We start from the raw sequence: 13,409 nt of genomic DNA, 5'->3' as shown, positions 1-13,409 counted from the left end.
ACGAGGTGAGCGTTAGCTGGCAAGTAGCAATAAGAGGTCATGTGGTGGCCCATTCCAATGCCCAATGTGCTTTTGTGCCCCGTCGTCGTGAACATGCCCGCTGAAGGAGCTGTTCCGTGGCCCCGTGCACCACAGAGTGACTTTTGACCGTTTGCTGCCGTGAACATACCCGTCGAAGGAGCCGTTTTATGGCCCCGTCATCCACGGAGCGACTTTTGACCATTTGACCTGGCGTGGAGCACGGGGCCACGGAACGGCTCCTTCGTCAGGCATGTTCACGACAGCGGGGCGGGACAGGATCGCGAGGCTCACCTACGAGACGAAGACATCATGTTGGTGCGCAAATGGTTCATGACACACATAGATCAAGACAAAACTTTACTCAAGCTGATAACTTTATTAATTTTAAAGATACATTGAGATGTATAATACTTGTTGTGGATGACCCATACCATCTCTTCATTGAAGCTCGGGAGATAATGCAATAGGGAGACGTCCTTTGAGTCGCCCTGTGTGCGAGATCCACCTTTCCGTTGGGCAAACCAATCCATCTACAAGGCGGGCTGTAAGGAAACAACATCGGATTATGATTTTAAGAAGTAACAATGAGAATTGAGAGAAATGAAGTACTTACTAGTGTTGCATCATCTTGCTCCCAAAGGTTCTTGTTGGTTATGTCGGTTGTGCCAAGATCAATGCGCTCCAAGAAGAGGAGATGGTTGTGGAGAGCGATGCTACTCTCAGACACACTGGTAGAAATCTCTCCTTATCAATGGTTTTTAGAGCTGTCGCCACAAGGGAATCCATGGAGTTATGTCACTTTGTTGGCAAGGCGAGTGTGTTGATTAGGAGAGCAGAGGAATAGTCCACTTGGAAGTCGGTCCTGTGAATAGGGTTGTATGTATCACGAACCCCAACATATATTGTAAGGATAGAGAGAGATTTGTCGTGATGCATCTCAAGGTAGTGGGTAATGTCATCGAGGCAGAGAGAAATTCTTGACCGTTCACTATAATTGGATCCTGGGTGTGCAAGATCGTATTTGGATCTCATCTTCGACATCCTCCCCTTCTAGATCTTGGTCAACATCTTCCTAAGGAGTCTTGCCTTGAGACATAGGAGGGCCTACGAAGCCTCTTCCTAGTTAGACGTCTTCTCCTCTTTCGGCACCACCTCCTTTACAAGAGTCCTAGGAGACGGCCTCTTTTGGTCGCTTGCTTTATCTTTACCCTTGCTTTTATCAATTTCCTGTATCAACATCACAACAAGAGCCATGTTCCACCTCAAAAATCTTGTGCAGGTGTTTCCCATGCCCAAGTCTATGAGGTTGTCCTCTTTTCTCTTTGTAGTGTTCCTTGGTAAGTCCTTTGATCACCCTACACAATTTGAAGCGAAAACTACTTTCTTCTCTAAAGGTGTGCTTGAGGAGATCAATCGGCACCCACAAACCTTCTTCATCTTCAAAATTGATGGAGTACTATGCTATGCGTGCTTCCATGTAGGCGTAAGCGCTTCAAATGCATCAACATGCAGTTTGATGGTAGTTTTCATGTCAATGGATACCTGGAACACGGCCCTAAGCTTCTCCATCATCTGTCCTAGGTCATGCGTAAGGAGTTGATCGACGAGTGCTTGATTTGCAACAGCCATGCTTATTGCCAGAGTGCAAGGGACAATTGCACGTGCTTGGGGATAGATAAAGCAAGTTAGTGAATGAGAGAAGCTCAAAAACAAGAAAGTGACTTAAAAATGGGCCTTGCAAGTCACTTATAAAGGAGACAATTAAAAAAAGGACACTTTTAAAAACTTAAAATTTCAAAGTAATTTGAATTTTAATGTTCTCTTTCGTAGATAACTCGGGGCTATGTTGCATAGTATTGCATTCCAAACACCACAGTTTTAAACACCATAACTCCATCACCCACCACAACTCTAAAGTCACTTAACTCCTCTTAAATTGAAACTAGACATTCCTGGATCACAAAATTAAAACAAAAATGTATCGTATTAATACGAGAGTATTACATTGCAATGGAAATTGTTTGCTTGATATGGATAGATCTAGGGAAGGGGATACTCTTACAAAGAAAGGCCCTCTCCTTTCTCTTACGCAGAGGGTTGCCACCGATTACAAACGAGTAGTCTATGTTGTGTTCAAACCTAAGCGCCAAGTACTCCCTTAGATTTTCTGTATTCCGATAAGCATTGACGGCCATGTCCCACACTTCCTCCTGCTTGCACACATGCACTTCAACTTTCTCCATATCGGTGATGTTCGAATCGAGTGCTTCCTATTCACCTCGCGTCAGCTTCCACCGCCAGTAATGGAATATAATGGAGATTTTCTTCTTCGCAATAATGTGGTATCGGACTATAATTTTCTCTGCCACAACCATGAACTTTATGGTATCCCCATTGTGCAGAAACAATAGAGGTACTATTAGGCGTTGGCCAATCAACGTTCATCAGAGTTGTTGGACTAAGTGTTTTCAAGGTCCCGTAGCCGTTCCTCTCGTTGGGACTACATACTATGCATCAAAGAAGAAGATGGACCATTCTGACGCAATGCATCCGGAATATAGCAATGAGCCGAACTCAAAGTGGTGAGCCTCAAAATTTATAGAGAGCATCTCTAGAGGCTCGCAATCCATAGATGTTGACATAAAAATAGTTGCACAATCCAAACACTATGTCCATAGAGTTTCATCATTGGAGAATTCATGTGAAATTATAGAGTTTGTTACAAACAACACTAGAAATACTTACAATTAGCAGTACATCGCTTGCGATCCGAGTCATTGATTTGTAGTTGAGAAGCTTTGTAGATGTGATGTATCTTCACTTGCTTTCTTCTATTTGCCGCCTGCTTCATTTTCAATATGCGACCCTTTCAATGATGGGAGTTGAGTCCGATAAATCGAAAAGAGACTTTGTAGGCTCCCTTTGTGCTTGGCCGCATTGTCACCCACATGCATGTCACAAATCTTGTGGTTACCTAATGTCCTTTGTCATCTTTCTTGTTAATGCAGCAAAATGAGTCTACCCTTGAACAAGGTATACGATTCATGGTGTCCAAGCTTGTTACATTGTGCAAGCTGAAGCTCCCTTAGACCTAAAGATTTGTAAGTTGAAGGTTCCTAAACCCTAAATCTTTTTAAGAAGAAGCTCTCTAACCCTAGAGCTTTGCAAAATGAAGGTCCCTAAACCCTAAGCTTGGGTAGGTAAAGCTACTAAGCTCTACAAGATGTATTTTAGCCCCCAACATGAGATTGGAGAATGGGTGCAAACATGAGAGGAAGGCCTCCATGAAGTGGAAAATGGATTGTTTTACAAGCTCTCCATAGCCAAAAAGGAGTCAAAACCCCAGAACTAGGCTTGGGACGGAAGGGGAAGGTAGATTGGAGAGAGAGGAGGCCAGCAGGATACTCTTCCAATAGAAGAGAGTGAAAATCGAGATTTTTGGTTCTAGAGAGAGGAGAGGTCAGATCTGGTATGTAGAGAGAGAAGAAGTGAGTGGAGGGAGGGAAAAGTAGACTTGAATTCCAAATTAATGATCGGGGGGCGTTTTGGGGCCTAGCCCTCTTTGTGAGGGCGAGCCAGCACAATTTAGAATAAAAATTAAGCCCAAATCTTTTATTTAAGAATTTTCAATTTTCATGTCCATTTACAAAAAAGAAAATCCTAGGCTCCAAGTTTGATCCCTAGAGGTGGCTCGTGCAAAAAAATGATATAGTCCATGATTCGCGAGACTTACTAAGGGTATCTGATATACCGCACGTTCTCAATTTTCTCTTATTGACATATATTCATTCACCAATTTGCATAGATCACTTCTCCTTTCCATGACTTGACAAAGAAGAAAATTACGTGCAAATGGATAGATTATGAGAAACATGATTTTGATGCATTGAAAGTTGCAATCACAAAGGATTTGGAACCTGCTGTTGCATTGATGCAGAGTTCTCTCTCTTAATATGTATGAAAAGGAAGTACTGGCTATAATTCATGCACTGAGGATTTAGAAACATTGTCAACTTCTGGATGGTTTTACAATAAGATCGATGTCACGAAGTACGTAGTGCGGCTAGGAAAGCATCGGGCCTTGGATTATGAGGGCTCAAAGCAAGATCAAGTGATGTAGAAACTTTGAAGCCAAAGACACTTGAAAAGAACCAAAATTTGGCCATGAAATACTCACTCTAAAAACCAACCAAGATCAACTTAAAAGCTGGGGATGGTTTTACAATAAAGACCGATGTCAAGAAGTATGGTGTGGCTAGGGAAGCGCCGGGCCTCGGACTATGAGGACGTAGTTGGGGATGATTTTACATTAAAGACCGATGTCAAGAAGTATGCAGTGCAGCTAGGAAAGCGTCAAGCCTCAGAATGTGAGGGCTAGGAGACAAATCAAGTGGATTGTAGAAACTTTGAAGCAAAAGACACTTGAAAAAAACAAAAATCCGACCATGAAAGACTCACTTTACAAAACAACCAAGATCAACTCAAAACTATTATGTGTGTGATGATTTGATGTAGGCCCGCTCTTGATTGCACAAGTATAGTGCTCTCATGAAACCTTTTGATAAGATCCTTTTGAGTTTTCCTATCATTCACAACTCTCAACTGTATCCTATTTCTTTGTTCTGGATGCTTCCACAAGTATCCATCTTTTCAAAAGTATCCATAGGCTTTTGTGCGTATCTTTTGAACTCTGGATTAGACTCCCCTTCATGCCTTATCAAAGTTCTCAGATAGCTTTCATTGAGAAACCATTCACCTTGATATATGTCGTCTATAAATTACTCAAGTGCATTTCAGGCAAACATGATCACCCTTTACATGCAAGCTACTGCAATACCTCATGCCTACAATATCATCACCCCTTGACAATCATTTCTACTTCATTTTCATACCTTGCTCTAGAAAGCATACTGATTGCCTTTATATACAATATGCTTAAATTATGGACTTTATGTACGTTATCCATATCAACATAGCAATGTAGGGAGTTAAACAACTCGCGATCATTCCAAGAAGGGGTAGATAATCAGTCTCCACTATTACATTTACTCCTATCAAATACTCTTTATCACACTTCAGTGTTGTGACTGCTCCTCATAAATCTCTTTTTACTTGTGAATAACTGCACTAATGAGCACTTAGCACCTTTGCTCAAAATCTCGCCACATATCGCTTGCCATGTTCATCATCTTGCCCAACACCCCATCCAATTCTTGTGGGGTTAGTATCCAATATCATAATAACATGCCTTCCACATTCATAGTTATCTTTTTTTAAATTTGGAGACATAAGCAACAACTTCTTTAGTTTTCTAGATAAAGCATAAAGAACCATTTTTCTTTGGAACTTTTAACCACCTATTTGAATATGGAGCACTTGAAGGCTCCAAAATACCCATCTTGATCTTTTCTTTAAACAACACAATGAGTTTTGGAAAATGAGCCTTTGGAACTGGAATAGGGCACAAGTTCCAACATACACGAGGGATAGTGAATATTGCCATAGCAACAAAAATGGAAGGATCAACAAACCCTATCTCCTGCAGCTCAAATTCAAAAGCCTTTCTGTATTTGGTAAGCATCTCTTCAAAGAATTATCTTTTCACCCTTATCAAATTTTCCTTGTAACCTACCTTTAGCTCCTTCAAAGAATCATGCGTTAACTTATGCCCAATCTTCCTTGGGTGAAAAGACTAGATTGCAAAGCAGCTTGCTTCATGATCCATTTTATCCTTGAAATATTTTGGTAGAGATTGTCATTGGTTTCACTTTCTTTTGCCACAAACTTATACTTGGTCTCCACTCGTAGATCAACACCTTGAGCATTTTTGAAATCCTCAATGACTTTCTACATTTCTATGGAGCATACTGTCTTCACATCCCCTGTAGTCACCCTTACATTTGGACAAGCTCCTTGATGAGTTATTTGTTGCACGAATCACCCATCCATGATATACATCTATTGGCCATTGTCTTTTTTGATATAGACTCTTGTGACATGAGGTTAATCTCTGACCCATGATCTATTAGTGCAATGTATGGCTCTTCGATGAGGGTCTTAGTAGTTTCTCTTGCCCAATGACAGAGTAATAACTCTTGTGAGAGGTCTCAACTTCATCTTTATCATCGAAGAAGCGAACATGTTTTACTTTTTACAAGACTTATAACATCTAATAATGGTTTCATCACCTTGCTTACCATAAACCTTTACTCCTTGGTTTGAGATTTGGCAATGTATGCATACATTAACTAAGAGTTTATGGGATTATCCCACCACCCTATTACTAGCCAAATGCAATCTTCACCTTCATGCTAAACCTCTTTAGTCATTTTATCCTTCATAGCAAATGAGAGGGAAGGGTGTTATAGTGGAAACGTTAATCAGGCATTAGTATGCTAATTATATAAGAGAGATCGGAGAGAGAGATTAATACTAACGGAAGTGGGATGCAAAGTAGATATGAGAGTGGATACAAAGTGTGTAGCATAGGCTTCTTTTATAGAGTTGGGAGAGAGTATTCGATGGCATAAGCTGTGATGTTAAATGTGTAGGCTTCCAAAGTAGAGGTAGTGGATGTGTCACACACCCCGACAAGCCTCCCCGTGTGTATCATAGTAGCACCCAAAAGTACAAAGGTATCCTCCCCTAGAGAATCTAACAACAGGGTGTAAGACCAAAGCAAAACATCCTGACGAGAGAATTGTCGATTACGTGTAGGATCAAAGATACCTGTGTTAGGCCTCGGATAAGATTGGCGTTGGGAATATGGGTTCGCGAGGTAAACCGGGTCAGCATGGGGCTGCTCACTATGGGAAACAAGAGAGACAAAATGCACGACACCAAGAAAATGGCTGAAAATGACTCCTGAATTACTTAAAATGGACACCCATAATGCCTTAAACTGATATTGGTTAACCAAAGTGGGATTCAATTACAAATGATGGTTGTTAATGACACTGCTATGCAATCCTGAGCCTGTAAGAGCTTAATCCTCTCAAGATCCGCCAAGACGGTAAAATTCCACCTTGGTTACACCTTGAAAGCTTAACTGCTTAGAACTTTTGTTATAAGCACTTAGAAACTGGTGCAAAGAATCCGAGACTTCCATTGTCCATAGCCTACTAGGTAGAGAGTAAGAGCAATCTACCAATCCCCTTCTTCCCTTTCCTGTTCTTTACCTGCTTCCTGCTCCCTTGCTTGCTTCCAAATTACAATTCCTATCGTTAACAGCACTACCAGAATGAAACTCAAGCTTATGGAGCTTAATCCTCACAAATTTGACCAAGAGTACTGATTTCTTGCTTATGCCTGCCATTAGATCTTAAAACTGGCTATAAGGATGCATGTTGCCCTTGAATCTCCTAATCTCCTTCTCTTGCCAACCTTCTTTCTCGCCTTCAATCTCCTCCTCCAATTACCCTCCACCTTTACTTGTTATGCTCTTGGTTTCTCGTAGTTCATGAGCTAGGGAGCTGGAGAGGAAGAGCCCCTTGCTTTGCTTGATGGTCCCTTTGATGCTTCCATTAGTGCAAAGATAGAGCTTTTCTTCATTGAAGGTTAGGGAGCCCTCTTACTGGTGGGAAAGGGAGCACGAGCAATTTCTTGCCTTGCTTAGTCCAAAGAGGGAGAGAGCGAACTCGAAGCAAGTTGAGTGAGAGAGAGAGAATTCTCTTAAGAAATTGTCCCTGCTCCTCTTTGCCTTTTTCTTCGCTTCCCTTCCCGTCCTCCCTTTTTCTTCACACCCTAAGCCCCCCCTTCTCTTCTCCTTTTATTTTCTTGCTCATGCTCATCAGCCACGGTGTTGTGACTAATGTGGCATACAAACCAATGTGATGATGTGGCAGTCGGCGGATGGAGGTGCGCCGAATGCGGCAGGAGTTGCGCCAAATCTGGTCCCCCCCCCCCCCCCCTTTTCGACATTTTCTCCTTCATGATTGTTGTTGCCCATGCACCATAGGGTCCGCTGGGAGTGCATCTCCCTCCTGCTTGCACTGTCCTCGCTGCCTCACACCATTCTCCTTTTCAGTTTCCCTTTTTTTTTTTCCCCTTCACACACATTAAGGTTTTAGGGACCCCCTTGGGCGGACATTGGCCTTGAGGTCTTGGGTGGCCCATTGCACTTGGTGGTGGGCGGCTTCCCTACAATACTACATTTGGTTTATACATCCACCAAGGCATTTCCTCGTACGACATCCTTTCATAGAAACCCTCGACTGACAATATCATTGTAAGATTTATTGGCCATGTCAACGTTTTGGATACCGCCACAAGCTGACAAGATGCGAGTATAGGTTAGTGCATCTGAAGGGAGGCATCCCTTCCTATTCGATCAAAATTATTCACAAAAACCTTGCCTTAGCCTTAATGGGCATATCCTGTTACCATTGTGCTCCAAGAGGCAACCTTTTTGAACTGAAAGCTCATCAAAAGCTTGATGTGCTTTTGTACATGCATTTCATTTGACATACATAAATTCCAAAGCTTACGTCTCCATTAACCGACTGGCATGCAACTCAACTCAAGCATTGCCAAGGGTGGCATCTTTTCTCAAAATTCCCTGGTTGAAGCCCAAAAACTCCCAGGTCGCACACTGACGGAGGCGACCAAACCGATACGGAACCGGCCCCCAGTGAAACTCAAATCGCCAATATGTTGGCAACCAGAGCTCCAATTGCGTTCTTGAATTGACCGACGTGCTCCACAAGTCGAGCACTTGAAGCACATGCATTCACTTCCTTTAGTTGCCCAATCCGGTACAGATCTGCAATCGACTCAAACTTCAAACTGACATAACTTCTTGACCGTAGCTTCGATTGAGGAGCCATAAAGACAGGCCTATAGAGCACCTTGAGCACTACAGCTCTAGCCCATAAACTTCCATTTTTAATCACCTCATAAATACCCACTTGAAGCATTAAAAACATAGGTTTTGGCCCTTTAAAGCCGCATCTGGCATACATTTAGCATCAAACCTTGCTTGTTATCAAGACCTGGTCACTGCCAATAAACATATAGGCTTCAAAGAAGCTTAACTTGTATTCCTCTGTTTTTTTTCTCATCATGGAAGCGGAGCGGCACAACATCCACCCCCTCTGAACCTGCACATCCCCTGGCATGTGCCAACCATCTTTCTCTTTAATTTGCATCATCAAAAGCTTCATCAGACACATCGTTCGATGCATACATATCAGCATCATCCCTTGGCTGCCGATCTAAGATTTGATCCTCAAAATTAAACTCACGTTCCCGTTTCTTGAACAGTTTCATCCTTTTCCCTACAATAGGCACTCTAAGCTCAGTGCCATCGAGCTCACATAATCTATATGTTGCATTTTCATAAACATGAAGTACAACATGTGGTCCAAACCACCGCTTGACCATATTTCTCATAGCAAAGTATTGATACTCCAAGCTACTAAACGAGTACCCAATCTCCATCTTTGATAGCATATGGACATAGTCTATGCTTCTCATCAAATGTTGCTTTATTCTTCAACCTTTCCTAAGCTTGTCTTTGGCCTTCTCAATATCTTCTTGATGCCTCTCAAGTTGGAGAATATGTAAAGCAAGAAAATATTCTGTATCCATTTCTACTTCCCACGGCATTATAGTCCAAGACATAACTGCCTCCTTTGTAGGCATAATGGGTTTCTGCCCATACATCAATTCAAATGGCACATAACCTGTAACTGACCTTCTCAATATCTTCTTGACGCCTCTCAAGTTGGCGAATACGTAAAGCAAGAAAATATTATGTAGCCATTTCTACTTCCCATGGCATTATAGTCCAAGACATAACTGCCTCCTCTGTAGGCATAATGGGTTTCTGCCCATCCATCAATTCAAATGGCACATAACCTGTAACTGAACTATGCGTAGTGCGATTAGCCCATATAGCAAAAGTTAGCAGCTTAGGCCAATCACCAATACGTCCTCGGCATGCCTTTGTTAAAGCCTTAACAACAGGTGGATGCCCCCTTTCACTTTTCCCATTACCTTCTGGATTGTATGTCGTAGTAAGAGCCAATTTGATGCCCAAGCAAGCAAAGAAATCACGAGCTTAATCTGCATCCACCTCTCCTCTATCAGCACAGTGATACATACTTGAAAATTACATCTTCAAGCAAAAATTTTCATACAGCACTTGTAGCCTTTGTACGCAAAGCTCTCCCTAGTTCAACCTGGTTTGTGAGGTCTTCTCTAGCAAGAACAATATACCTCATCTGCCAGACCCCCATTGGCATTGTAATCAAATCTACTACCCACTTGTAATGCATAACTAGTGGGTAAGTATGTAATCCATCTCGATGCCGTACATTAGAATATTGCTGGCATACTAAGAAAGTCTCCACAAATTCAACAACATCTTTGTACATTCCTTCCTCCAGTAACGGTCCTTGATTTTGACAAAAGTTGCCCATTCCCCTCTGTGTCCAGCCCATAAGCTTTCATGAAACTCTTTAATCACCTACCGTTGAGTTGCTTTATCTCACAAAAAACCCTTTGTGGTACCCCTCTTGAACACTTTGGTTGCTTTCACAAATGACCATCCTTTAAAAAGTAGTTATAATCCTTTTTCTTGATCCTGGAGTGATGATTGATCACTCCATCCCTCATGCCTGGTAAGAGTGCTGAGGTAACGACCTATCAAAAGCCATTCTCCATCAAACATCTCTTCAAAAAAGACTTCAAAAACATGAGCATGAGTACCACATCTTGCATGTAAATGAGAAGAGGTATAGAACGTTAAGCCCACATCATCATTAGTGGTAAGCATCTCCTCTTCATCTTTATATCTGGCCCTTGAAAACATATCTGCTACAGGATTATCTATGCTTGCAATGTGGCAAAACTTTGGGTTAAGAGACTTAATAAAGGCTAACCATTGCAACACTGCAATGTTTGGAGTAGTACAGTTTGCAATCATCCCTATCAATGGTAAACAATTTGTCTCTACCACAACTGAAGCACCAATGAAATATTCTTTGTCAGACCTCAGGGCAGTAGCAACACTCAAAAGTTCTCTCTTAACCTGTGGGTTACCTCTTTGACGAGCATTAAGCACTTTTGCTCCAAATCGGACTCCATACTTGTGACCATCTTCATCATCTTGACGTATAGCCCACCCGATACCTGTTGGACTAGTGTCAATGGTTAAGATCACTGGCCTTTCGCACTTATAGTCAACCTCTCTCAAGGTAGGAGCCTCGAGAAGCATTGTTTTCAATTTTCAGATGGCCATTGCAACATGAGCAAAGTGTGGCAACTAAATACGATAAAATACACATGCACCCAAAAACCTCTGAATCTCAGTAACAGTTGTGCTTGTTTCTTTCATCTTTTGTATAGCTCAAACTTTAGCCGGACTCAATTGTCTTCCATTCGCGTCACACATATGCCCCACAATTAAAACCTCTTTAGCACCAAAAATTGATTTTGGCCCTGAAAGTGTCAAGTTAACTTCTTCAAGCCTAGATAAAATGGCTCATAGTCAGCAATATGCTTGGAAACAAACTTTCGGCACTCCCTCTGGTCTTTTACCTCATCTTTGAACCCTTCTTCACATCCCTTGATCGGCAAATCATCGATGAAAAGCCTAGTAACTTGAGGAATAAAATCTCTCAGCACCTTATTCATATCATTAAGCTACAGAGTTAGTAGCACACTATGGTAGAGTGCACATTTTCACCAAACCAAGAGGTGTATACATTGTAGTAAGATCCCTGCTCTCCAAAGCAAGCTGAAATTGATCATATCCTGAGTAAAGATCATCCATAGAGTAGATAGATCTTCCTGCGAAGGCTTCAACAAACTCGTCTACAATTGGACTTGTATCCACATTACGGATTGTTACCTTATTGACTGGTTGCATATGCTGAATGAACCTTAAGGTACCATTCTTCTTTGGAACAGTAAATCACCGATTAGAGTATGGTGCGCATGATGGTTCCAAAGTGCCCATCCTTATCTTCTCATTTAGAAAATCAATGAGCTTTGGGTACTGGAATAGGGCGTGAACTCCATGGCATATGAGGAACAATAATTATAACCATAGGAGAAACAACGTTTGGATCTGCACATCCAATCTCACTTGGGTCAAAACCAAAGGCTTTACCATGTTTTCCAAGCATCTCTTGAAAGCATTTGATCTCCTCTTTAGTAAGGAAATACTCCCTCCCAATCTTCAGTTGCTTCAACCTTCAATAAACTTATGCCAATATTCTTTGGATCTCTTAGTATAGGCTGGTGAGAAGCTTTCTCCATTACTCCATCACTTCTTTCTGGCAAAGGTGTAGCCACCAGCCTCACCTTGTTTGCAACAGATTTATTTTGTGTCTCTATCTAGACTTAATTGGTTCACCCAAATCCTCCTTTATATGTGTAAGTGCTTCATATAAATCGAGTTCTTCATACATGTCCATTGAATGCACTTTAACAATGTCAGTTCCACTTTGTAACTTGTATTGCATGATCTTCTGACATAGTATCCACATAAGAGACCTCTTCAAAGATTTCTAAATCACATCATCCGGTTCAAGCACATCATATCCCTGCAATTTACTTTGAATACTTGACACATATTGCTTTTCCCATTCAGGTAGCTCATTAAACTTCATGTATGACACCGAACCCTCGGATGTTAATCCCAAAAATCACGAAGAGAATGTCTCTCTTTGCGAGAGCTTTCCCACCTCCATACCATCATAGTCCCGTTTTATAGTGGCACCCCAAGAAAATCCTGTGAAAACTTGTGTTCTTTGAACTCTCTACGTATCTTCAGTAATGGATGATCACGTAGGCTATCCTTGTTTCTGGCATGATCTACATACACAGTCAAAAACTGAACTGCCCTTTTACTATCCCTACTCTGGATCCTTGCATAGACCGAGCCATCATCTTACACCATTATTTCCATGCGCACAACCGTAATGTAAGGTTGGCCCACTATGAGTGGATAGGATGAGTGCTCTTGTATTAAAAAAAATTGTGCATCACAAACATCCCCATAGTTATCTTAACATTTGCACATGCACCACAAAGATCCCCTGGAAGCATATTGGCTGCTCGAATCCGCCAACCTTGATCAACATCAATAGGCCATTTTCCTTTCTTGTGCAAGCTCTTTGCCATAAGATTGATTTTTGACCCATGGTCCACAAGTGCTGAAACTGGCTCTTCGCTGTCCCCAAGCTTCATAATGGTTTATGTCATTGCTCTGGCCCAATGAGTCCTAGAAAAGTAACCTGGGCACAATTTCCTCATCTCCATTGTCATTAAAATGAACATGCCTTACCTCAGATATAATTGGATTTGAAAACACCACATGCTTTGACTTTTCATTTTCAAATGCCTCTTCATAAGAATCCTAGATTGACTCAATATGATGG

General features: G+C 41.7%; 1 protein-coding gene across 1 annotated transcript; it reads right to left on the bottom strand.

Moving 5' to 3' along the window:
• Positions 1-10,585: 10,585 nt before the first annotated feature.
• Positions 10,586-11,239, bottom strand: LOC147419956 (uncharacterized). Its single transcript, XM_086505863.1, has one exon. The coding sequence runs from the start codon at positions 11,237-11,239 to the stop codon at positions 10,586-10,588; it is 654 nt and encodes a 217-aa protein (XP_086361989.1).
• Positions 11,240-13,409: the final 2,170 nt, after the last annotated feature.

The sequence above is a fragment of the Adiantum capillus-veneris genome, chromosome 29 (genome assembly GCF_014529385.1).
Source record: "Adiantum capillus-veneris isolate H3 chromosome 29, ASM1452938v2, whole genome shotgun sequence".
Lineage (NCBI taxonomy): Eukaryota > Viridiplantae > Streptophyta > Polypodiopsida > Polypodiales > Pteridaceae > Adiantum > Adiantum capillus-veneris.
The sequence above is the reverse complement of the archived record's forward strand: the minus strand, read 5'-3'. Positions and strand labels throughout refer to the sequence as shown.